This window comes from Acomys minous (assembly GCF_964271855.1).
Source record: "Acomys minous genome assembly, chromosome: 17".
NCBI classification, from domain to species: domain Eukaryota; kingdom Metazoa; phylum Chordata; class Mammalia; order Rodentia; family Muridae; genus Acomys; species Acomys minous.
Window position 1 is genome coordinate 19097747 of NC_140500.1, and position 27210 is coordinate 19124956.

General features: G+C 45.8%; 1 protein-coding gene across 9 annotated transcripts in view; it reads right to left on the minus strand.

Moving 5' to 3' along the window:
• Positions 1 to 12536: 12536 nt before the first annotated feature.
• The window catches only part of PARP11 (poly(ADP-ribose) polymerase family member 11), a 42364-nt gene continuing 27690 nt past the window's right edge, over positions 12537 to 27210 (minus strand). For all 9 annotated transcript variants that reach the window (XM_084766324.1, XM_084766323.1, XM_084766320.1 and 6 more), the window contains 4 exons: positions 26779 to 26851; positions 26558 to 26688; positions 16988 to 17139; positions 12537 to 15299 (listed from right to left, as the gene is read on the minus strand). In XM_084766324.1, the coding sequence (XP_084622450.1) occupies positions 14983 to 15299; positions 16988 to 17139; positions 26558 to 26688; positions 26779 to 26851 (673 nt within the window). In that variant the 3' untranslated portion in view covers positions 12537 to 14982. The remainder of the gene's footprint in view (positions 15300 to 16987; positions 17140 to 26557; positions 26689 to 26778; positions 26852 to 27210) is intronic.

Sequence of the window (27210 nt, forward strand, 5' to 3'; positions counted from 1 at the left end):
CAGCTAGTGAAAACAAGAAAATCTTAAAATTTGCAGGCAAATGGATGGAACTAGAAATGATCATCCCAAGGGAGGTAACCTAGACCCAGAAAGACACGCATGGTATACACTCACTTATAAGAGGACATAGATGTCCTCTGAGAGACTCCACCCAGCAGGGGATCAGGACAGATGCTGGGACTTGAAGCTGGAGTTTGGGTGGAATGCTGAGAGTCGTACGGAAGAGTGGGGGCATGGAAGGATCAGGAGGGGTCAGGAGCGCCACAGGGAGACCATCTAGGCCTGCGGATCTGGGCACAGGCGGCCTGCACAAACTCATGCACCAGCCAAGGACAAAAGCATGCAGAGAACCTACACACAGTGTTCAGATGTAGCCAATGGACAGCTAATTCTCCACAGGTGCAGGGCAGCGGGGTTGGGGGGTGGGGTGGGCAGGGGGAGGCTAGCGGGAGGGAGGAACTGCCGCTGAACCTCTAACATCCACTCTGGTTCCCACAAAGCCCATGGTCTTACAGACATCAGCGCTTCAAGCCGTATTCGGGTCACTGACTGGTGCTATGCAGACATGTGGATCTCTTCTGTCTTCAAGAACTCCACGAAAATAAACGATTTGTTGAGGACGAAGAATGTTTACACGGCATGTGAAATGATCATTCTTTCACTGTCATCAGAACAGAGAGTGTCTGCGGGTGCCATGTATCTCAGGTTGCCAGAACTCCCATCTTCCTCTTTTGCTTGGCTTTCTTACTTTTCACGTTGTCGGAGCTTCATCCCCTCGGAGGCTCTTTCCACGTACTCGGCTTGTAAGATGAAAGCGCTCTACTCCGATCCATTTGTCTTCTCTGGCAAGATTGTCTGTTTGTACCACGCTTGTTTCCAGAGTCCAAACAGACACGAGGACCTTCTCAAGTAGAAAATCCCATTCTGTAGATGGGGAGACAGTATCCTAGGTTACAGGTCTTGGTTGAAATCATACGCAGAGTACAAGGGAATTCAGACTGAACTGACGGGTAAGCGATCAAAATCAGGGCAAAAAATGCTCATTATGGCCTGAATATTAGTGTCCATCCCAATTTCCTATGTTGAAAATCTACTTCCCCATGAGGTAGATATTTGAGGGAGATCGTGAGGTCATGAAGATTATTCACAAATGACATTAGTGTCCTTAGAAGAGACAGAGGCTTGTCTGAGCTTTCTAGTAGGGATGACCTGGGTGCAGACCCTCCCCTCTCTTCCCCTCCCCTCCCGTCCTTTCCACATCTCTCCTCCTCCTGTATCCTCTCTTCCCATTCCTTATCTCCCCATCTTATCCCCTCTCCCCTCTCCTCTTATCTCCTCCCCTACCCTTCCAGCTCCTTGAACTTGCATTTCTCAGCCTCCATAACCACGAAGAGTAGATTTCTATTGTTTAAGCCACTCAGTTCAGAGCGCTCTGTGACAACAGCTCAAACCAAAGCACCAAGTCTATCAAACAGTGGAGAGATGGATCAATCTTTTTGGTTTGGGGGGTGAAACCCCATGCTTTTGCACATGCGAAGCAAACACTACCGCTGACCTTGACGTCCCGGATGTAATCCTTTACAAGGCTTTCAGTCCGGGTGTCTTGTAATATACTGTAATAGAGTAAAATAACCATTCAATGACACTTTCAGGGAGTTCTGGGTTAGTCTGACCCCAAATGCAGGGCATTTCCCAATGTCTCCTCTCTATTTGCCAGGGTGGGGTGCGGGGGAAGACAAGACACTGGCCTCTTGTCACTGCTGGCAGTGTGAAGATGCAAAGGCTGTCCATAATGTCCATATCCGTGACCCTGCCTGCCTGCTGTCCACTCTCTGGAATGGGTGAGACTGGGATACATATATATACCTGGATGTTGGGGTTAAGGACACTAAGGACCCTGAAGAACAATTCTGGTCAGGTTTCTACTGCCTGACTTTTCCTGGCTTAGCGTTTCTCTCTCATGTCCCAATATCCACACTGTCTTGAGGAGCAGACAGTTGGGAGATCTGACACCACAGCTTCTCCAGAACACCTGGGCCTTTAACCATGGCTCTACTGAGGCCCGCCCTGTTCTTGAGAGAGCCCAACTACATTCTGAGCAGCTGGCGAACGTCAGAGCCTGTTCCAGGGGTTCCCAGCCTCCAGGATCTTCCCCCGCCCCCCAACAGCACTAAAGGGTAAGGGAGCAGCAGTTCTGGGAATCAGGTCAGCATCTGTACAGCTGGTAAGTCATTAGTCAGAGTCTGCAACTCGGGGGGGCTGACATATGCCACTGGCTGGCTCTTCTAACACAGTCTGTTATGAAGTGTAGGTACCATAGCTGCAGAGCAACAAAGGAGCAACCCCAGTAAGACCACAGCAAGAGGAATAAAGATACGTGAAGGGGAAGGGCTTAATGCTTTACACTTTACAGCTATAAACACTTTAGCTTGCCCAGGTTTAACACCTCAGGCCTTGGGTGAAGCTTGCTCAGAAAAAGATGTGGGAGGTTGTTGGCATACCACAGGCTCCACATTTAAGCTAATCTTTTGTTATTGTTGCAGCTGTTGTTTGTTTGTTTTTCAAGACACCGTTTCTCCGTGTGATAGCCCTGGCTGTCCTGGAGTCAGTTTGTAGACCAGGCTGGCCTTGAACTCACAGAGATCTGCCTGCCTCTGCTTCGTGAGTGCAGGGATTAAAGGAGTGTACCACCACACCACCTGGCTAAGCTAATCGGTTCAGATGCATCTTTGGAAAAGAGCCTGGACCGGGCCACCTGAGTGCCCAGGTGCTCTGAGCTGCCAAGTGGGAAGCTGAGAGCCTGGTTATCTTTTTTGTATTGAGAGGGTAGTAAAGCTCGTGGGCTCTTTAGGTGAAGGGTGAAACACTCAGCCAAGGAGAGTACCACAAGCAGCTCTAGGAAAAGACTGAGGATTAAGGTTGAGGGGAGGGAGTAAGGTTTTTTTGGGGGGGACTCACAGATAACAGCCAGTGTTCACTGGCTCAGAAAGTGCCAGGAACATTTCTCGGGATTCCATCACATCTCACCTGAGAAAAACACACAAGTGAACTCGTTATTTACTCTGTGAGGTGGTTTAAGAAAAATCAGCTGGCCAGAGTGACCACCAGGAGGCTGGCTTTTTTATTAGGGCAGGTCACGTGTCCCAGTAGCTGCTAGAAATGGGACAAGCACACTACTGAGCCCAAAGAAACAGAGCTCTGTGGCTTAACGGAGGGAGACTGACTAGATGACTTCTGAAGAATCCGTTCACTTTCCCTAAAGTGTAGAGATGAAAGTGGATTTTCCCCACCCCCTCTCTCCACCCACTTCCAATGTCTGTCTTATCTCCCCTTCGCAGTGAGATTCAAGCATCCTCCCTTGGGCCCTCCTTGTTGTTTAGCGTCTTAGGGTCTGTGGATGATAGAATGGTTATCCTCTACTTCATGGCTAAACTTCACTTATAAATGAATACATACCATGGACGTTTTTCTGGGTCTGAATTACCTCACTCAGGATAATATTTTCTAGTTCCATCCATTTGGCTGCAAATTTCATGATTGCCCTGTTTGGGGTTAGCTGAGTAGTATTCCGTTGTGGGGAATAAGGGTGGGGATCAGGTGGGTGGTGGTGGGAGAGCGGGGAGGGGAGAGGTGAGAGGACAGGGAGAGAGAGGGGAAACCAATGGGATGCATCTCGGGGACACTCTGGAGACCCTCTGTGGGGTAAGCTCCTGGGAGGATATGGGGGTGACTCTAGCTGAGACTCCTAGGAGCAGGGGATATGGAGACTGAAGTGACCACCTTCTATACCCAGGAAGGGCTTCCAGTGGAGGGAGGGGCACACCAGCCCACCCACAAAAGCTTTGACCCAAAACTTACCCTGCCAAGGTGTGCAGGGATAAAGATGGAGCAGAGATTGAGGGAAGGGGCCAAACGATGACTGGCCCAACTTGAGGCCCACCCCATGGGAGAGAACCAACCCCTGACACTATTAGCAAAACTCTGCTGCGGAGACTAGCATAACTGTCCCCCGAGAGGCCCCACCCAGCAGCAGACAGGAACAGATGCCGAGTCCCATAGCCAAACAGTAGGCGGAGCTCGGAGAATCTTGGGAAAGAGTTGGAAGAATGCTATAGAGAGAGCCAGAGAGCACAAGAACAGCACAGGAAGACCAACAGAGTCAGCTAACAGAGGATCATGGGGGTTCCCAGAGGCTGAACCACCAGCCAAGGAGCATGCACTGACTGGACCTAGGTCCCCTAAATATGTAGCTGATGGGCAGCTTGGTCTTCGTGGAAGTCCCGTAGCAATTAGAGTAGGGCTGTCTCTGACATGGACTCTGTCACCTGTTTTGGGATCACTTTTCCCCTAGTCGGGCTGCCTTGTTGGCCCTCAGTAGAAGAGGATGCACTTAGTCCAGAGGCAGGTTGATGTGCCGGGATGGTTGGTGGTGGTGAGGTTCCCCTTTTCTGAGAAGGAGAGGGGGAAAGGGGAAAGAGGGTGGGAGGGCAGGACCAGGAGGAGAGGAGGGAGGAGGCTGCACTAGGGATGCAAAGTGAATTTTATTTGTTTGTTTGTTTGTTTTTCAAGACAGGGTTTCTCTGTGTAGCTTTGGATGTCCTGGACTCGCTTTGTAGACCAGGCTGGCCTCGAACTCACAGTGATCTGCCTCTGCTTCCCGAGTGCTGGGATTAAAGGCCTGCGCCACCATGGCCAGCTGTGATTTTTTTTTTTTTTTAAAGTGGATTTTTCCCCCCCTGATCCAGTCCTTAGGTTAGATGCTGCCACCTAGTGGTTGTTGCTCTCACTCCATGGGTCTGTCAAGACCAGTGGTTCTCAGCCTTCCTCACACTGAGACTCTTTATTTAATACAGTTCCTCATGTTGTGGTGGCCCCCAACTACAAGATTATTCATTGCTACTCCATAACCGTACTTTTGCTACCGTTATGAATCATAATGTAATGTAAATATCTGATATAAAAATACTCGATATTTGATCCTTAAGTGGGACCGTGACCCACAGGTTGTGATCTGTCAGAACACCTCCCAGGATTCCTTCTTTAACATTTGTTTTAAGATTTATTTATTTATTATTATGTATACAGAGTTGGAGGCATCAGATCACATTATAGATGGTTGTGAGCCACCATGTGGTTGCTGGGAATTGAACTCATGACCTCTGGAAGAGCAGTCAGTGCTCTTAACCGCTGAGCCATCTCTCCACTCCCACTTCTTTAATATCTTTACCTGGGCAAAACACCCCCAAAACAGTAAAACCAGTCAGAAAATGTAGTCAATTTCAAATTGTGTGCCTAAGGGTTGGAGAGAGGGCTTGGTGGTTAAGAATCGCTACTCTTCTGAGGGACATTAGGTAATTCACGACCACCTGTAATTCCACTTACACGTGGTCAGACGGCCTCTTCTAGCCTCCTAGAGCACTTGGCTACACACAGCATACACCATACACACACACACACACACACACACACACACACACACACACATGCACTCACACACACATTCACACTCATGCATGCAGACACACATGCATACACACACGTAAACTTTTAAAATTTACAAAAGTTTCTTGGGGGAAAAAGGCAGTTCTTTTGAGAAGTCTGTAATAAGAGTAAGCAAGCCATCACTGTTGGCTTATATCACTCCCGCTGGTTAGGGTCTTTTGTTTTTATCTACTTGATACAAGGTAGAGTCATCTGGGAAGAGGAAATGCCAATTGGAGAATTGTTTCCATCAGTTTGTCCTGTAGGCAAGTTGGTGGGACATTTTATTAATGGTGTGGGAGGAGCCAGCCTGTTGGGGGCGGTGCCACCCCTGGGCAGGTGGTCCTGGTAGATATATGGTAACCTTGGAAACACCTTGGAACACGCCATTAAGCAGCACACCTCCAGGGCCTCTGCTTCAGTTCCCACCTCCAGGTTTCTGTCTGCCCACCTGGAATTCCTGGTCTGACTTTCCTTAGTGATGATGGAGTGTGAGGAGGGTTGAAAAGATGAAGCAAACCCCCTTTCCTCCCTAAGTTTCTTTTGAGCAGCATTGTATCCCAGTAACAAGAAACAAACTGGGACACCACCCATGGACCAGCCATGCAGAGGGACCACAGCAAAGGCTGGGTGGGACCTTTCACTAGAGGAGACTTGGGTCCGGGAGCTGGGATACTCGAAGAGGAATGAATGCACTTTCACTACTCAGTGTGCGCCTCAGCAGGCAGGAACTTCTGTCCTGAGGAGAATCCAGACACAAGAGAGTCTCCATGGGAAGCCAAGCAATGCATGGAAACTAGCAGGTTGGCTGGGTGGTTATACACCCTCTGACTCTTGCCCACTCTATACTAGAGTTTCTTCCAGGGAGGGCTGCTATTAGGGTGTTCTGTATTTTTCACTGTGTAAGTATGAGGAAGATAAAGTGCTTTGTGGAATGAATGGCCATACTCACTTAGGATTCCATGTAGGGAGAAAAATAACTGAAATAAGAGATAAGTAGAGGAAGAAAAACAAAGACAAAAAAACAAAGGAGCCCTGACATTTGGACATGGCCTGGCACTCACAGCTAAGCTCTTCAACATACCCAAACTAAAAGCACCCCAGTCAGACAGGGTTACTAAGCCCATGAGAAACTGAGACAAGACAAGGCCACCACTTAATCTTGTCTAAGTAGACAAAATAAAGGTCACTGTGCCACCCACCGAATGCAAATATTAAATATCCACTCTTAACAGTGACAGCTCCCCTGGAGCCAGTCTTCTGAGATGACATTTAGACACACCAAATCCTGCTCTCTCTGCTAGCATCCGAGCTAATGTAAATTTCAGCTCCCCAGACCATGCATCTACAAACCACAGGACCAAGCACAAAACCCATCCCGAAAGCTTCCTCATTCTCGTCCCTTGAATACCCACAGTGCTCCTGGTGTGTGTCCCCCTTGCTCTGGTAATTATCAAGGCTGATTTGATTAGCTTACAGTTACCCTAGGTGGGATTTGACTAAAAGACACTGGGCAAACAAATGTAAAGGGCAGGGGGGTGGAGAAAGCCTGTCCCTGAGTCCAAGGCAATATGACTCCTGTAGGAGGTTAGCTGTAGGAGGGCTGTATTCAGTGCAGCATCCTTCCTAAAGAGGAGGGTCTTTGACTTCATCCCCACTCACATTTCCTACGCCCTTCCAGGTAATATATGATCTCATCTTCCTAGTCACCCTCCTGGGTTAGCACTGCTCACACCACTGCCATACCACAAAGAAACAGCAGCTCAGTGGGGGCTCAGTCAGCTCCACAAGGCCAGGCAGCTGCTAAGTGGTATGGCCAGGAGTGACCTACGCATAACTTTTGATAAAGTCTGCAAGGCAGAAGAAAGGAATGTGTGTCCAAAGCAGAAAGGCATGACTGAGGGCATGAGACTGACCTTAGATTCATCCGCATCTGGATGGCAGGCTGTCTAGAATTCTCCAGGACCCCTTCTGTTCTCCCCCATGTAACCCTCAGTGCTTGTCAAAGTTCCTTGGAAAATGAGTCCCCAGGCTAGGTGCAGGGCTTTGGGGGGGGGCAAGACATTTTGATGACTTTGATTCAAACATGTTCTGGCTGCCTTTAGCTTCAGCTTGCTTTCTTGCCAAGGGTGTGGATGAGGTGGGTGTGGCGGGGGGGGGCATCCTTCATCTTTCCATCTCCACATTCAAATGTCACCCTTCAAGGAGACCTTCTCGCACACCCCAGGACTCAGCTTCTTAGAAACTGGGGCTGTGACTCTATAGGGCTGCAGAACTGAATGTGAGGGTCAGCATCATATAAATGTGTTGGTTGTGGAAAATTTAGTAAAAGGTTTCCAAACATGCAATGACCAAACACCTGTTGAAAATTAGATGTACGCCAGACCTGAGGTGTTTTGGGCGGTGCTCACCAGTGTTGCAACCTACAGCAACACATATACACACAGCATCCAGTGTGCAAAGCTGATGCACCATGAAATGCTAGTGAACACTCAGTGCATGATACACTGGCTCACATGTGAAATGTTACACATTAGAGTACTCTTTCTCTTTAAGTGACTTTGTGTTTGGGTCCTTTGCTGGTATATGATGTACCATGCATGTGTGTGCTGGTGCCCTCAGAGGCCAGGGAACCTTTGTGGGCACTGGGAACCAAACCCGGGTCCTCTGGAAGAACACTGAGGGGTCTCAACCACTGAGTCATCTCTCCAGCCCCCATTACAGGATCCCTTCTCCTCCCCCATGTACCCCATTGTGTTGTCCAAAGTTTCCTGTATTTACAGAAACATGATAGCTTAACTTATAGACAACAAAAACGTTTCGTGTCTTCCTACCACTGTTGTTCAGCATGCAGTCCTTAGAACGCTGTGTCTTTGGATTGGACTGGGTTAGAATGCTTAATTTTAAATATTGTTGTTTGAGTTACTGACTTGAGTTCATAAAAATAAAATCAATAAATGCATTTTGGCCTTGGGTCCAGACAGAATTTCCAGCAATTTCTGAAACAGCCCTAAGTAGATTTCTGCCATTCTGTGGTGCCCATCTATGCAAAGCAGGATTCTCAGCACTGATGTTCATAAAATCAAGATATTGATAAACTGAATAGTGCTGAAGATGCTCCACAGCCTGCAATATTGACGATTCAGCCCAGATTAGTTCCCTATAAAAAATAAATATATCCATTTTGTTAGTGTGCAAATTTGTTTAGCTTTAATAAATGGTAAATTGTATATATACCACAGAATTATTGTTGTTGTTATTATTATTGTTACTATTATTGTATTATTTTGGTTTTTTTTTCTGAGACAGGGTTTCTCTGTGTAGCGTTGGCTGTCCTAGACTCACTTTGTAGCCCAGGCTGGCCTTGAACTCCCAGAGATCTGCCTGCCTCTGCTTCCCTGAGTGCTGAGATCACAGGCATGCACCACTACACCTGGCCACAAAATTATTTTAAGATAAATGTCTTTATGATGATCAATACACATTTGATTTATATACTTATTTCATATATCTAAATACCTGGGGTTGCCTAAAACTTTCTTGAGTAAGGAAGAGTAGTGAAGAGGTAAAGTTTTTTAAAAAAAATCCTCCTTGGGGCTGGGGAGCTGGCTTGGTATTAGGAGCATAGGGGTGGAGTTCAGTACCCAGCACCCAAGTCTAACTGCAATCGCCTGTTAATTCCAGCGCCGTCTTCTGGTCTCATTGGACAACCTGCACAGGTGTGTGCTCATGTACACACACACACACACACACACACACAGTTTTGTTAAAGCTCTCGCTGGGATAGATTAATCATTACTTTTGTGCCAGGTTCTCTCGGTGGCCATGGCCAGTGACTGTCTCGTTGGCAAGAGTGTTGCTCTCGTTGCATGGCCTTCTTGCTAACATTAGGACAGGTTCAACTGGTTCTCTACCTGGTGCCCCCCAGGTAGGAGCCCCTAGTTGTGAATCTGAGGGCATGGAGGATGCTGTGTGGCAGGGTTAGGATGAGAGCCAGGGGAACCCCTCCTTCTGACTGCAATGCTTGCCAGAAATTCTTCCCAATCCAGATGAAAAGGCATTTAATGATTTCTTTATGAACTCAAGTCATTAACTCAAAGGACAATATTTAAAACCAAGCTTTCCTTCTCTGCTCACTTCACAATGCTGCCAGCTGTATTTTCTTCACCTTGCCTTTTTCTGCTTGGTTTCTCCTCAAATTCACCTCTGTCCTCTGGTGAGCTACCCAAGGTCACACTGAGTCAAACAGTAAAGATGGAGATAAAATTCAGCTCCGTTGGCTCCCAAAGTGGTACCTGATCTAAGCCGAGGAAATGGGTTCACCGCTGACTCTGAGACTCTTAATCAAATACCAGCGTCCCTAGTATTTGGGAGACAACATAGCATAGTAAGACCCACAGGAAAAGGCATTTTTTAAAGGGGATAGAAAACTACAAGGTGTGCTGCCATCTGGACTCATAATTAACACCGCAAAGTGATTTGAATTCAATTCTGGTTTGGGACTTTCTTGAGCTACACCACCACAGTGGAGTCAGCATAAGCCAGGCAAGAAGCAGCCTGCTGTCTGCTGGCTCGTAGAGGGCACAGCAAAGCTCAGAAGCTGCGGGAAATACAAATGTCCTTGGCATAAAACCCCTGTTCTGCTCTTGTGAGAAGCCACTTGAAAAATGAGCAAGACCAATGCTAAATTCCAAGTTACACAGCTGCACAGTGAGTTAACTGAAAGCCAAGTCTTTACAGCCTGCAGCGCCTAGGAGTGGGAGCCAGGCAATTAAAGCGGAGAGAAAAGACTGTGCAACCCTTCAGCAGGGAACTAAGCTCAGCCAGCCACAGGGAGAAGCTGCTGTCCCGTTAGGAACCCTCTAGGTGCTTCCTACCTGGGCAAGCACAGGTCAGTAAGGGAAAAGCTGGGTGGAGAGCTCTCCGTCCTTCCCTCAGGTGAGGTGAGAAGGGAAAACTACCTTGGGAAAAATTAAAGATAAAAGATGACCGTGACTATTACTCACACCAAGCCTGAAGCGCTCAATTCATTGTGGGCTTCTAATTTCTTTGTTATGTTCAGGTCCTCACCTGTTACCTCAAGTGGCATCATAAAACTGCCTGCGGGGAAGTGAAGTGGGCTATGTATTGCCAAGATTCTTAGGATGTATAGTGTGAAGAGATTTGTTGTTGGCTTTTTTCAAGACAAGGTCTCTCTGTGTAGCCTTGGCTATCCTGGACTCACTTTGTAGACCAGGCTTCCCTCCAACTCACATCCATCTGCCTTCCTCTGCTGGGATTAAAGGCATATGCCACCATGCCCAGCTGAGTTTGTGTGTGTGTGTGTGTGTGTGTGTGTGTGTGTGTGTGTGTGTGTGTGTGTTTTGTTTTTAACAGAAGGGTTACACAGGGGGCTGGAGATGTGGCTCAATGGTTAAGAGCTCCTGCTGCTTAGAGGAACTGAGTTCAGTTCCCAGAATCCACAACAGGGGGGTCATCACCCTGTAACTCCAGGGGATTCTAATGTCCTCTTCTGGCCTTTGAATGCACCTGAATATATGAGGTATATATCCAACACAGACACATGAATAAAAATAAATATTAAACATTACACACACACACATACACACACACACACACACACACACACACATACACCCCACACCACCACCATTACTACTACTACTAATACACTATTATTTCTCTTTCTGCTTTGGACTCTTCCAAATGCCTCTGGCTGTCCCGTCTCTTGGCCCTACAACAAAAGCCTTCCTCTTAACCATACCACAGGGTGGTCATATCCTCAGTATATAGAAACAGCAAATCCCAGGGATCCTCCTGTCTCTGCTTCCTCGGCACCAGGGCCACAGGCATGCACCACTGTGCCTGGCTTTTCACATGGGTTCTAGGAGTCTGAACTCACGTCTTCCTGCTTGTGTGCCAAGCACTTTACCAACTGAATCATCTCCCCAGGACCACAAAATATTTTTAACATTTTTATTTGTATTGTGTGTGTTTGTGTGTGTGTGCAGGTGTCCGCATATATGTGTATGTGTATGTGTGTGTGTGTGTGTGTGTGCGCAGGGGGTATAAGCACAGAAGTTACAGATGTTCATGGATAACAATTGCCCTGGAGCGACAGCTTCAGATGGCTGTGAGCTGCCCAAAGTAGGTGCTGGGACCCAAACTCAGGTCCTCTGGAAGAGTAGCAGGCATTTTAAACCACTGAGCTATCTCCCCAGGCTTCCAAAAGTATTTTGAATATTTATAAAAAGCAGATTGAGCATGGTGGCACAGCCTGTAATCTGATGACCTGTGAGTTAGCTAACTAACCTGGGCTGGGTACAAAGGTGAGGTCAGTATGGACTATGTAGTAAGACATTATCTCAAAAATACAAATAAATGAGCTAAAGATGAAAAAGCAAGATCCCCTTTCTCCAAGGGGAGAAGGAAATCTTGGGAGAAGCACACCACCAGGGACATTGTAAGATCGCTTCTCAATGAATCTTAGATGACCCCTCCAAACATTCAAGGTGACTCCCCACCCTAGCTGAGCCAGAAGTATCTATGGAGACACCACGCTTCCTATCAATCAAAGGTCAACTATTTTTCTTTATCACAGTGATGCTTACTATCAGTTGAGCATTTAGACAGGAGGAGACACAGGGGTGGACAGTCTGGCCATGGCCACAGCTGCAGCCTACCATGCTGCTCTTTGTTCTGCTTAGCAAGGTTGACTGGAGACTGCTGGGAGTGCTAGTGAGTGGGGTGACTGGCATACTCCTAGAACAGATCCGACCGGCCAGGAACCCTTCAGGGAAGGACAATGCAGCCACCAGGCCTTGATCTATGCATAACCTAACAGAGCAGAGGACATGACTTCATCCCCAGGTTATTTGATCAGTCATTGCTCACAACAAGCAACATTATGCCCAAAAAGCATCCCTGGGGGGAGGTCCACAGGAGCTGCGGGCAGCAAACTCCCTGACAGTGTATGACGTTTGAGAGGAAAATTCTAGTTGTAACCGAGACCCAGAAATCAGAAGCATACATACAGCACACACAGGCAGCCAAACTTTTGATACAGAAAACTTTAATTAACAGTTATGAAAACAATACACTTAGACATTAAATATCAGAATTTGCCATCAATACCACCACCACCAGTCTAGAAATGAAATGATCCACTAATCTCAAACATTCCTGGTGAGAGATAAAAGATTTAAAAAAAGTTTTCCATAAGCACATTTATTTTTACCCCGAGGCTAGACTCCCCATAGAGAAAAGACAAGTTTGTACTCAACGGAATTTATTCAGCCAGCTTTGCAGCACAGCTCACCACTCTGTAACAGCTCCCTTTCCTCTCCCTCCCACTGGAGGAAATGATGCTTTTCTATACACGTAACAGACAAAATACAGTAAAACTTTAACATGAGTGAATTCTACATTATTATATTTTAAAACACGTATCAAAATCACTTCTTTTGTATAAAGCGGGGCTGCCAGTCCATCCCAACAGCAGCAGTACATAGCTTCTTATGCTGGGCACTGAGATGCACCTTTGCCTTCTTCCTCATGCAAGGCAGTGAGGGAGAATGACCGCACACACGGCCTGTGCTCTCGGGCACCTTGACACGGATACACAAGTCTAAAAGGGAACAACCCCAACTACGACAGTACTTCCATTCAAGTATTAAGAGAAGTGTGCGTGGGACTGGGGGAGACAGCCACTTAAGAAGACGGACTTCACCACTTTGCATGCCAGTTTGGTCTACAGAGCGAGTTCCAGGACAGCCGGGGCTACACACGGAAATCCTGTCTCAGAAAACAAAAACAAACAAAACACAAAAACAAAAACAAAACAGAAGAAAAGAACTAGAAGATACTGTTCAGTGCTGACCTTCTAATGCCTCTAACACTGATTCCTGTGAGGGGGTAGGCAGCCGAGCAACTTTGACTGCAGGCACTTCTGCAGAGCCTCTGTTGGTTTTGAAATGTGTCCTTTCTATCCTGTTTTAAACCAATGGTGGCCCTACACATTGGAGGCAGGAATTATAGCCCAAAGTACTGTGCCCCCAAAGTACTGTGCAGACGGCTTCCTGTGTGCTGTTTATGTGCTTCCCACCATGTAACCACACATATTCTGGACTATAAGGAAAATCTGGCATTAGAAGAAGCTGGAAGGATTACTTTCCCTAATCTTGTTCCATACATTTTTAGTTCTAGATGCTTCCTGATTCAAATGATTGGAGAGAACAAAGCAGGCATGGGCTCCAGAAGCGAAACTGTGCTCATTTACTCACAGCCAAAGCTGGATGGGGCTAACAGAGACAAGATTCGGTATAAAGAGTTAGGAAAAGTTCTGGGCGAATGGCTTGAGGGGTGATCTTTCCCATAAGGAATTGTGGGAAAAGCAGCATTGGGGAGACAAATCACACAGGGCAGCTCCTTGTCTGATAGCTGAACACCTAGACAGCGTCGTGCCCGGGTGCTGTCTCACCTCTGCTAGGCCACCAACGGCCAGGAAGCTGGTACAGACCAATTCAGGACAGAACAGCAGGCAAGTAGACAGGTACGCAAAGCCAGGAGCACAACTCTAAGGTGTGCACAGCTGCTCAGGTGTTGGCAGTTGTCAATCACTACTCTAAAGGAGACCTCAGCATCCCATGTTCTCCACAATCATCCAAAACAGAAAGATGCCAGTGACTAAGACGTGTAGATTTTAGGACTCACCATGAAACAGCTGTGTGTGTAATGGGGGGTGTGGGGCCGTACAGATAAAGCTTCTTACGAATGATCACTACAGGGCCTGGAAAACAAAGGGAAAATAAACATCTTGGGGCAGGGCCCACCGAGGAGGGCCCGGAGGCTGAAGTGTGAGCCAGTGACCATTGTGGCAGCAGTTGTCAGCTCAGCTGTGGGAGGTGGTGAGAATGCTGGCAGCTGCTCTGGAACTGCAGCCCACCTTCCTACAGGAGCGGCCAGCAGGCTCTCTCCTGGTCTCTCTTCTGCAAGCTTGTGCCCTAGCCCGGCAGACAGGCTCCTCGTTTCTTACTTCTCTGGGCACCAGGGACTCTTTCAGGGTTTTAAATGACTCCTTCAGAAGATGAACAAAGGAACATGCTCATTGATAGGCGATAATGTCAAAATTCAATTTATAAAACTCCAGTTCTCGTAACAGGAAACGAATACTAAAGTCATCTGTCCGGATTACACACATGAACTTTGAAGACTGCCTGGCCACGGTAATGAGAGCTGACCTGGTAGGTCTTGAGTAGCATCTCTCATTCCCGTATGCTAAAATGGCAACAGCATCGGTCTTGAACAAAACTGTGACAGACAGAAACAGGAAAACATACAAGCAACCTCACAGCCAGCACTTCTTTATACACTGAGGCCGCATTCTTTTCGGCATCTGTTTCAAAAGTATCCAATATTTATATTAGCGGCTAGAAGATAGGGGGCCAAATCCTCCTGCAATGAGACAGCAAAGCTTTCACTACTGAGCCTGGGGAGGTGGGGTCAGTGAAAGTCTATCAAGTACTCAGGGTAGATCTGGTTGGCATCAAAAACCACAAAGATCTTTGGGTTCCAGGTGTCATCCACACAGCTGTCATACAAATTCACATAGCTCCCGTCTTTGGAAGGAGGTCTCATGTATTTGGAGTCTCCGTTTATGTAATCCCCAATTAGCACTCGAGCAAGAAACATGGATTTATAGGTTCTGAACAGATGCCGCTGCTGCAAGCTGACCCCATGAATCTGGAATGTGTTCCCGTGCTTGATGTCATCTTTGCAGAAACGACTGGAATATGCAGCATCTCGCGCGAAATAGGTTCCTTCAACAGAAAGGGCCAAGGTTATTTTGGAGAAAACACGAAACTCCGGCGACAACATTCTGACAGACAAGAATCACACCACAGGGACAGATGTGGGACTTCCTCCTCCGCAGACCTGAAGAAGGGGAAATAATCCCCCTCTCTGACACACACACACCCTCAACCCTGTGGATATACCAGGCCTCACCAGTGCCCTCCTGTGCCCTTGACAAACAAGGTGCCACACTTGTGTTTCCAAAAGAGAGCTTGCAAGGAAATCCAGTAAATAAAACACAAAATCATCCTGTGGTGAGAAGTGTGGCAGGTGAGAATCTCACCTGGAGGCCCTACTCCCCAGCTGTGTCCTTCCTCAGCCTTGTCCCCACAGCCCTCACCCAGCATCCAGCCAAGCTCTACAGAACACTGCTCTACCCAAGGAGCTCAAACCCAAGAAGCTGCTGACTATGACACGGGGGCAATCCAGAGGTAATTCTAGAGCCAGGGGTTACACTCAGGAGTGAAATTCTGAGACTGTAAAAGCTACTGCTGTGGATCTTTAGTCTCCCTGGGACCCGTGTGTCAAAGGCTTAGCCTTCTGGGAACTTGATGCTAAGGAAGGTATGGGGACTTTAAGAGAGATGCAGCCTACAGAGAGAAGGATTGTGGACCACAGACAGTCTTCTTCCTCACACATTGTTCCTGGTCTGGCTGCCAGGAGGGGGTGGCTAGTTCACTTTATACCACACTCCCGAGCATGATGGTCTGCCTCAAAACAGGCTCCACAGTACCAGTAGAGTAGACTGAAACGTCTGAACTGTGAGTCAAAGTAAAACTTTCCTCTTCCTGTGCTGTATCTGCTCCTGCCTGAGCATCCCAAGACACTGTTATTTAGTATCATGAACACGCAAGAAAGCAGCCAGCGCTCTGTAAGTGACTGACGCTGTCAAGCAAGTACTAACTCTACAGAACTGGGGCATGAATTACAAACTCTCCTAACCACCCAATATTGATGGAACTGGGCCCGGACCCTTCTGACCTTGGATAGGTATGGTGAGAGGCCTTTTCAATACTTATTCTTAAATTAATTGTTTCAAAATCCTAATCCTAAGTGGAAGTCAGCTCTCTTACCAGAAGTAAGGCCCCAGGGACAAACTGGTAGAACAAATGCTCGCTCCTTACCCTCCTCACCTTTCTCCCTATCTGCTTGAATCAGGCCATGAAGTGGAGAACTGGTACTTGCACAACACTAGAACTAGAAATAAAACAGAGTTTTGCCTACTTTTCCCTTTAGGGCATGTTGATATTCTTTTAGGCAAGAATATCATTTTCTAACAAGCAAAACCAAACAAACTACTAGTAGCTACCGTAGAGTGTAGCTAACATGTTTCTATCACTCTTTGCATTTGCTTAGGGCAGCTCAGTGTGCAGGCTCACCCATGGGAAGGGGTGACTTAACACTAGAGATGCTACAGGCTGCGCTAGCACAGGGTACCCATCAGGATGACCAGAAATAGGGGCCTCTGAATAGAGCAGGGCATACAAGTCTCGCTTCCACCCTGGGTGTGGAGCAGGTGCTTTTCTGTGGTTCAGAAGCTCCATGGGCTTGTTTGGAACCCATAGTCTGGTAACTTTTAGCTTCATTACTGCCAACACTGAATGATAACATAAGCAATTTCCTACTAAGCCTGGACCTGAGACTCGGGCATTACCTTTTCCAAAGACAGCACCATGCACACCATTGATTCTCCAATCAAAGTTGTGAATGCAGATGGCTTCCACAAATTCACTGCTGGTGCCATGAAACAGCATCTGCTCGTTGATCTGAGGGACACCTCGCTTTTTCTTGAGCTGAGCCTTTTTCCTAAAGTCACAAAGCATCCAGATACAAGAGCACAGAAAAACAGACCCGTGAGTGGTATTTATTAAGTTAAAATGTTAATGGCAAAGTTTAATAGAAAGGGTAAGACAAAATATAAATCATGTAATATGAATGAGCAGACAGAGCAAGTCTAGCCAAGAAATTATTTCAAATGCTCTTGGGTACATACAAGTCATCTCACCAAATATGACAGCTGTCAACGAGGCATGGTACTTAATGCCTGCAATCCCAGGGTACATGAGACAGAGAGAGGAGGGTCAGAAGTTCAAGGCTGTCCTGGGCAAAATAGGAAAAAAAAAAAGGGATTTTAAAGTTATCCTAGGTTGCATGAGTTTCAAAAATGAACAAAGCAGAAAGTGTAGCTAGCACTGACTGGGCCTGTAGCTCCGTGGTGGAATGCGTGTCTGGCACGTGGGAAGAGCCTGGGTTCCAGCCTCAGTACTGTGAGACAAAGAGGAAAAGAGGAGAGAGGGGAGGGGAGGAGGAAACTGATGGCCTAAAGCAGCTAGGCATTACAGATGTCTGCCAATGAGGCCATAGACAAATACCACACATTTCCTAGGTCTTTAGAAGTTTCTCTTTGATCAGGGACCACATTTCATTCTTTTTATGCCAGAAGTCTCAATCAGCTGACTCCAATTTGAGCTTTACCGAACATCGAGCCCCAGCTTAGCAATCTTCCCAGTGACCAGATCTCAGTGCATGGAGAGGGAGGGCTGCCACATTAACAATAGAAAGGACAAGAGCAAAAGCCTAAAAATCTTTCACAGAAAACACGGATACATAGCTATTTGCATATAAAAATTAAAACGTAGGAGCCAGGTATGGTGAAAGTTGTTTTTAATTTCAGCACTTGGGAGGCAGAAGCATGAAGATAGCTGTGAGTTTGAGGAGAGCCTGGTCTACATAGAGAGTTCCAGGCCAGTCTCACAAAAACAAATGTTAAACTATGTCTGTGTGTGCGGTAAATATGAGAGATAATAAGCCTAAATAGAGTGCTAAAAACCAATGGATTTCTCAAAGCAATACTGTATCCTATATAGATCTACATGCCCAGGAGTAAAAACATAAAACTATAGGTGAGAAAACATCTCCTTTTGAGGGGAAACAAAATGGGATAGGATGGAATCAACCCTTTGCATCCATCAGAGAGACAGGAGCTAAAGACAATGAGTCAAGGACTGGAACGTCAAAACTGCTGCATTTGTGGCTCTGAAATGCTTCATCAAAGAGAGACTTAAAATAGTGCACCTTTACTTCTCTGCTAGCTCCCCTGAGCTCTGCCCAAGCCTTTCCTTAAAAATGCAGTCAGTACATGTAAATACAAAAGCACACCCAGAATATCCCAGGAAACAACTGGGGCCTAGAACACTTCTGTAAAGTAACCATGAAGGAACAGGACAGCACCTTTCTGGAAACGCCAGGTGTTGCTTCAGTCCGTTCCAGTGCAGAGGCCTTCTGGACAGATCACCCTGTAACCAGCTGTAATTCCTATAAAGTACACTCATCCCAACACTGAACCAGAATCCACCGCCTCCAGTCTCCTGGCTGGCCTGTGATAGTCTTCTAAACACAGAATGGCTCTTCTCTTTTATAAAATAACTACATAGATAACCCCCCAAAACTGTGAAGGACCCCCTCAGCTTTGTTCTCTAGGAAATACACATTATTCTCCAGCTATCCCTCTCACTGTAGCAAAGCTTCCAGACCCTTCTCCACAGCAACCAGAAATTGCTGGGTACCTCTTAGTTTATAAATGCTGGTAGGGACCAGATCCCCAGCCTAGCTATCACTAAACGCTAGTGGGACCAAAACCTCTGGATCAAGCTAACCGTGCCATTGAATGGTTTCCATACCATGTGTAGTCAAGTAAAATCCTTGAGATTTTTCAAATTCACACCTCTCTCAGTTAATCATATATTAACAGCTGACAGATAAGCCTAATGCTTTTGACTTATTTCAGTTTGAAAAGTCCAAATTAGCTGGGCACACCTATAACACCAGCACTTGGGGAGGCAGAGGCAGGTGGATCTCTGTGAGTTCAAGGCCAGCCTGGTCTACAAAGTGAGTGCAGGACAGCCAAGACTACACAAAGAAACCCTGTCTTGAACTTGCCCGCCATTGACCCCTGCCAAAAAAGTACAAATTAAGTAACAAAATAAAATAGCCATTTTGTATTTTGACAAGTTTAATTGTAACAGGCAACTGAAAGACATGTACTGAAATGATATCAGAAATGAAAATGCATATTTCCTCAGGATCTGCTGAGTAATATGCATCAAAATTCAGTACATGGGCTTTGACCTAGGGAAACTGTCTTCCAGGCCACTGCTCATATCAGAAGGGCATGCAGCAAGCAGCTCTTTCTTTCTTTCTTTTCTTTTCTTTTTCTTTTTTTTTTTTTCCAATTTTACTTATTTATATGGATGTTCTATCTGCATGTACACCTGCATGCCAGAAGAGGGCATTAGAGGGTTTAGGTGGTTGTGAGCCACCATGTGGTTGCTGGGAATTGAACTCAGGACCTCTGGAAGAGCAGACTGTGCTCTTAACCGCTGAACCATCTCTCCAGCCCCCAACAAGCAGCTCTTTCGTTCACATAATGAAAGCAAGTTTCCACTAAGAAATTCTTCTGACTTTCCTCTTCTGGGACTGTATGTATGAACTCTTTCATTGTTTTTGAACAATGCATATATATTTCCCTTAATAGCTAATAGGAAAGAATGCTTTAAAAAAGAACTATTTGTTTTGTTCCATTTTCAACTCCCCAGGGTTTTCTAGACTCAAAGTTCACTCCGAAGACAAGCTACAGCTTTGCTTTGGGATATTTCCTGAGTGCAGCAAGCAAACCTGCACTTTCATCTAAGTGCCTGATATGCTGAGGGCAAGCAAGTTTGACATTCAAATCTTTGCAAAAGGCTTCTAACTGCCTATTACTCTTTCTTTTTGTATCATCGCCTGGAACATAATGTTTCCATCATAAGGTACTTTCTCAGCTACTTCGGAGAGACCCAGTTAAATTACCCAAAGGGCTTTCCCACACACCACAATGATAATCTCATTAAATTTGGTATTCATTAATCCATATCATGGTTGTTGCTTTGTTAAAGCAAAACACCTAATTAATACATTCACTTCTAAGGGCAAGTTTTATGAGCTATAACGACTACATTCCACTCTAAAACTCAAGAAATTTGGTGCTGGAGAGATGGCTCAGAGGCTTAAAGCACTTACTGTTCCCACAGAGGACTTGAGTTCAGATCCCAGCACCCCATCAGATGGCTTATAACCACTTGTAACTCCAGGTCCTGGTTCTCTAATGCCCTCTGAGGGCTTTCTCACACCTGCGGTGTGTATAAATTCTTCTCTCTCTCTCTCTCTCTCTCTCTCTCTCTCTCTCTCTGTCTCTCTCTGTCTCTCTCTCTCTGTCTCTCTCTCTCTCTCTCTCTCTCTCTCTCTCACACACACACACACACACACACACACACACACACACACACACACGGGTCAGGGGTGGGTGGGGTTAAAAAGATGCTCACTTATACTACATCCCAGGCACAGGTTAAAGTGAATCTTGGTTTGGAATGTGCCTCTCATAGGAATTATACCCTGGAATAATGAGTCTGGCAATGAGCGTGAAACACTGTGTGGCTACTGCAATGGAGGGACCACATATACCAGCCAGAAGCAGACTAGACAGGATGGTTAAAGATTTACTCCTCTACTAATATACCCAGGAAATGTGGACTCACAGACCATGCTTTTGGTCTCCCAGAAACTTCAATCTTGAGCTAAAGCTCCAAGGAAAGACTAAGACTGCAGAAAATGCTTTGCAACTCTGCCCCCTGGATCAGACCACACTCACTTCTGAATCTACACAAAGTACTATGGCACCCAGTTCTCAAAGATGCCTCAATAGCCCTATCCTCTGAAGACCTAGGTTCCAAAAAGCCCAGCGTCTTGCCCACACACTGTCTCAGAGCAGTAGTACCTCCATGCTCTGGCCTGAAGACGTTGACCAGGTTTAAAATTACTCTTCCATTCCAGATGAACATCAGAAACACCATCGAACTCTTCACAGATGAAAATAACAGAAATGGGCTCTGAGCCAGTGGACCGGGACTGGGGGATCTGTTAAGGAGCCCCAAAGAGGGCTGATACGCAGCCAGGTCTGGCATCTCTGTTTGATCAAAGCCTACATCCTTATCCAGACAGGGCTCTTACTGCTTCAGCATCCTGGCGACCCTGATGCTACAGCCATCTCCCCTTGCAGCTCTTCCACCTCTCAAGTATGTCACATGCAACTTCCCTGGACCCATCAAAACACTGACATGCTCCATCTCGCTTAACCCTCACTGTGGGAAATCCCACGGTCTGTGGCTCTTCTGCCCCACTTCCCACGGTGGCCGCTTAAAGTCTCTCCTTTTCTTTCCCTTTTATACACATCTCCACAGTTCTTCACTCTGTGTAGGTGACTTCACTTATTTCACCATGGAAACCGAAAGGATTAAAGAGCATCATAGGCTAGCCAGGATCTCATCTCTACTGAACTGTAAGTCTAATTGGTCACGTGTCTCCCTCTTTTCTGGCACATGGCCACTGAATCTTAGCCCATCATGTTCTTTGAGAGTTTAGTGAGTCAACTGCCCTCCCCCTTTGTCTTCTCATCTCTTCTTTTCTAGAGTTTTCTTCTGTAATGCTAACATTACAGAAATGATGATGATGATGATGATGATGATGATGATGATGATACCTAACAAAAGAAAACCACTTTCCTCTCTACCTCCCAGTGCCAAACTTCCTAAAGGAGCTGTCAGCCTTTACTTATTCACACGATACAATGTCCACCATTACTTTTCCTTTCAACAACATTTGCTGCAAAGCCCAAGGAGATATCCAATAGTCATCTTCCCTGGTGCTTCCTCAGGATGCGACCCTGCGGACGATCCCTGGCCCCATCGGCTTCTGCAGCTCTGTTTCACTGTTTTCCTTGGGTTCTCCTCTGCTCATCCTCTCAAGCCTGGTCATTTTATCATTCCTGGTTGCTAGTGCCATGTATCTCCTAGCCTTTGTCACTAGTCTAAATCAACTTCCTGATGCAAGCATTGAGCATTAGCTGCTACTCCCTCCCATAGCCTACAAGGACCAAGTCTCATTTCTATTCATCTTCCTTTAGTCAAGTAAGACAAAGAAACCAACATCTGGAGAGGCCCTGCCTCTCGCTCACTCACTCACCCAGTGGACACACAGACTCATGCATCAAGCTCCATGGTCTTACATCCTGAATACCTTTAAATGGTTGCCATTGATCCAACACAGCATTCATCACTTGGGTTGAGAGGCCATCCAAAGTGTCTTGGTTTAATTACAGAAGCCATTTCCTGAACTGGTCTCCCTGCTTCAAGCTGTGATTCCTTTACATCAGGGCTTCTCAACATTAGCAGAACTGCTATTTGGAGATGGAGAGATGTTTGTTGTGGAGGGTGACCTGCATATTGTAGGGTAGTTAGCATTCCTGACCTCTACCCACCGGATGCCATCAGCCCTTACACTCTGCCACAGGACAGTCAAAAATACCTCATTAGTAAATGTTCCTGGTAGGAAATATCACTTCTAGATAAGAGTCACTACTTTAAAGCGTTTCCTACAATATTACCTGGTGAATTATCATTCTAAACATATAAACATCCATATACACATCCATACATATTCTCTCTGTCTCTCTCTGTCTCTGTCTGTCTGTCTGTCTGTCTCTCTCTCCCTGGCCCCCCCCCCCACTCTTCCCACAAGCAGACTTTCCATTGTTTAAAAAAACAAACAAACAAAGAACAATAAAACACAACCAGTTTGGCTTATAAGTGCTGCATGGAAGTCACCTGTTAATTTTAATTTATAGCCTGAGTTAATTTGACTCGAAGCTGTAGAGGAAGTTGCACAGCCAGCCAGTAGCTCTATTAGCTCCGGCATACTCTACCTCTTGCCACTCACCCTAATGATCTTCTTCTATCTTAAGTCTCTGAATTTTTCTGTTTCCATTTTTATATAAATTTGGGGTCATGATGTCCCTATGACTGGATACACTACTTGCCCCAGTCCTCGTCTATGTAAGTAACACCAGCTTTAGGAAGTTCTCCTCAGTACCCCCATGTCAACACACACACACACACACACACACACACACACACACACACACACACACACACACACCCCTTTTATGGGCAAGGATGAATCGATGGCCTCACTTTGTGCTCGCACAATAAGCTATGCTCACCCATCCATCTCAGGTTGGCAGTGGCCTGGTTCTTTGACCTACAGACCTATATACCATCAAATCCCAAGTGCCTACAATACTGCCAATCACAGAGCGGGGGGGGGGGAGGGTTAAGACCACCTGTTAGGAAGAGGAGGGCGGGGGTAATGAGGTCACGTTTGCTATGCAGCAGAGTAGATCCCTCAGGCTGTGTGTCAAAAGAGACCACTGAGGCCACTTCAGTTCTACAGGGAGATGTCAGAGTGACAGGCTGCTTTTACCACAAGCCTCAGTATTTTACACTGTCACGGCAAGTGTCTGTGTGTTGGCATTACAGATTACAAAAGGGATAAACCAAGGAAAATTTCTAGTAAGCTCTCTCAGACCATCGCTCTGGCTCCACCAGCTTCTGCAGCTCCCCGTTCTACTGTTTCCCTTGGGCTCTTCTCTGCTCAGGACTCATCACTACATTTCTCTGCTTTCATTGAAAGCTCTGATGCATGAAGGAGACCAATGTGGACTCCAGCTCAGAGGCTTAATTAAGGATGATAAATAGGGCTGGAGAAATGGCTCAACAGTTAAGAGCACTCACTGCTCTTCCAGAGGACCTGGCTTCATTTCCCAGCACCCACATGGCACCTCACAACTGTCCTTAACTCCAGGAACCAACACCCTCACACAGACATTTATGCAGTCGAAACACCAATGCACCTAAATAAATTATGTTTAAAAGGAAATTAACATGGCTCAGCAGTTAAGGTCATTTGTTGCTCTTGCAGAGGAGCTTTTTCAGATCCCAGAACCCACTCTGCAGCTCACAAGCACCTATAACTCCAGTTCCTGGGGGACCTGACCCCCTCTTCTGACATCCATGGGTACTAGGTATGCATTTGGTACACATATATACATGCAGGCAAAAACTCATACACATAATATAAATAAATCTGTTTTTTAAAAAAGAATACATTAAGAGTTTCACCAACTCACTTTAGGAGACTACTTTATTCTTGGAAAGAATAAAATCGCAGGGAGCAGAGGCTTCAATCTTCCCCCCGCCCCCAAACAAACTGAATAAAACCTTATAAACTCAGGTAAACACAGTGACTATCAGAGACAAAAAGGTGTCTGGCCAAATACTCCAGACTATAAAAAGCACAAGCTGAACGTCCCGCTGTTATCAATTCTTAAAAGGATATCTGCAACAAACTGAGGCCCAGTGATTTGGGAGCAAAGAAGAATTCCATGCACCATTACTATGAAGGTTAGCCTTGTGGCCTTTCACAGTGTAGACTCCACTGGTGCTGGAGTCTCACTGACCCATGTACCATTACTATGAAGGTTAGCCTTGTTGACAGTGTAGGCTCCACTGGTGATGAAGTCTCACTGACATACAGTTTAGATATGTGGACATATCTTTGAGGGATTTTCTTCATTAAGTGTATTGACCCACTGTGGATGGCACCATCCCCTAGGCAGGAGAATTTGACCTGGGCAAGAGTGGAGAAAGCAAGCCGAGCACTAGCGTGCATGGACTGACTGTGGCTGAAATGTGACTAGCTGCTTCAGTATTCTTACCTTCCTAACCACCTTGACTACTCTACACTGATGAACTGTAATCTGGAATTGTAAACCAAATAAACTCTCCCTTAAGTTGTTTTAGTCAGGTCATTTTACCATAGCAACAGGAAACAAAACTATAACAATCACCACAGGAAAGTCAGTCTGATTCTCACTCATGCATACGAAATGGGCGACAGCCTGGGAACTGCTTTAAAGACTTTGCAATAACAAAGCAGCTGATTATTTGGGACTAATATAAGTCTATTTTTTGGCAAATATTTATTTGTTTGACTGTTTATTTGAAACAAGGCTAGCCCTAAACTTGCCCTGTAGCCCTTGAATTCACAATCCTCCTGTCTCAGCTTTCTAGTTAAGGGTGTGTGCAGCCGGGCGTGGTGGTGCATGCCTTTAATCCCAGCACTCGGGAGGCAGAGGCAGGCGGATCGCTGTGAGTTTGAGGCCAGCCTGGACTACAAAGAGAGTCTAGGACAGCCAAGCCTACACAGAGAAACCCTGTCTCAGAAAAAAAAAAAAAAGAAAGAAAAAGAAAAAGAAAAAGAAAAGAAAGAAAAGTGTGTGTGCCTCTTCATCTGGCTTGTGTAGGCATCCTTAACAGACACTCAACAAGATCACAAGTACAAGGGAACTTATTATGATAGAATTTTACTTCTTTGTTGACTGGAAGTTTTTCCTGAATAAATCATTAAAAGCTTATAATAAAAATGCTGGAAATCAAATCTCATCTATAAGTATTTATTTAAAATATTTCAGAGAACAACTTATTTTAAGTAATATTTATTACAAAAAATACGACATAACAGGTTAGCTTGGTTAACAAATTAAGTTTTATGTAATGAGCTTTATTTTTAGGTTAAAGGCTCACTGGGGAATCTAACAGTCATTTCTAACTTAGATTTAGTAATAAATAGAGATTTTTAAATCCACAACATAAACAATCCACACCAAGAAATCTGATGGTAAATTGTAAAGTGTTCTTTCAAACAAAACAAGCAAAAAGCTACAGGAAGGGCAGTGTAACTACTGTTTGTTTTTTAAGTCAGGATTTCTAATTGAAGTCAAAGATTTCTAATTCAATTTCAAGGCCTGAGGCAAGGAAAGCCATGGCAAAGCTAAAGAGCTCCATTTCAAGCAAGGTACAATTTCGGACCTCGCAAAGCTTGAGCTTCTCCCACTGTAGTGGCTGGAATCTATGCCAAACAAGACCTCCTCTACTCTCTGGGGAGGCTGAGGGGCCAGCGGCGGGCTAAAGAGATGGCTCAGGGGTTAAGAACAGTTAGTGTTCCTGCAGGAACTAAATGGTGGCTCACACCTGTCTGCAACTCCATTACCAGGAGATAGAACGACTCTCTGATCTCCTCAGGCACCAGGCATGAAAGTGGTACACAGACATACATGGAGGCAAAACAGTCATATGCACAAAATAAAATAAATACATGTAAGATAAAAGTAAGGCATGGCAAGAGAGCGGCGAGTCTGTGGCTGAAAATGACCACAGCTGACCTCTGTGTGTGGCCATCCCTGCAACGGGGAAGACAGACACGGAGGAAGGAGGGGTGAGAAACGGCTCACCTGCAAAAGAATTCCCATAAGTCTAAGTTTTGAATCCTTTGGATCCTTTTAATTCGGTTCCGATCCATTGTTTTCCCAAAAAGACTGGCAACTTCATTATACTCATGTGTTTGGTTCTGCAGGGAAATCAGCTGGAAGAAGCAGTTGATACAGGTTAGCAGGAGCTTTTCCACTGACTGCCCCAGGACGGTCTGTCCCCTGGCGCATTTGCTGTTTCTTACCTGGTAGGGCACTTCAGTGTTCACGTTCTCCCAGTGTGCTGGCATGGGGATGGCCTCATTTTCACAGATGTAACTTCAAACAGCAAGAGACAGAGCAGAGCGTCAGAAGAAGGGTTAGAACCAGTGTTGGTGATCTAGCCTTTCCTCCACGGCTGAGTTTTCTGTTTGCAATGCAATTGCAATTAAATAAATATGACAAACGCAATTAAATGTAGCCCTTGGCTTCACTTAGAATTATTTACTGAATGTCTACTTTTCCTAATTTTCACCTGATGAATTATAAACTCTGATGGAAATATACAAATCTGCACAGTTTTAACATTTCAAAAACAGCTCATCTACTTTTGTTAAAGTTTTCTATAAAATGTAAAAAATATTTTAGCCCAAGAAAAATAATTTCTAAGAAAAATTAGGCTGATTTTTAAAAACCCA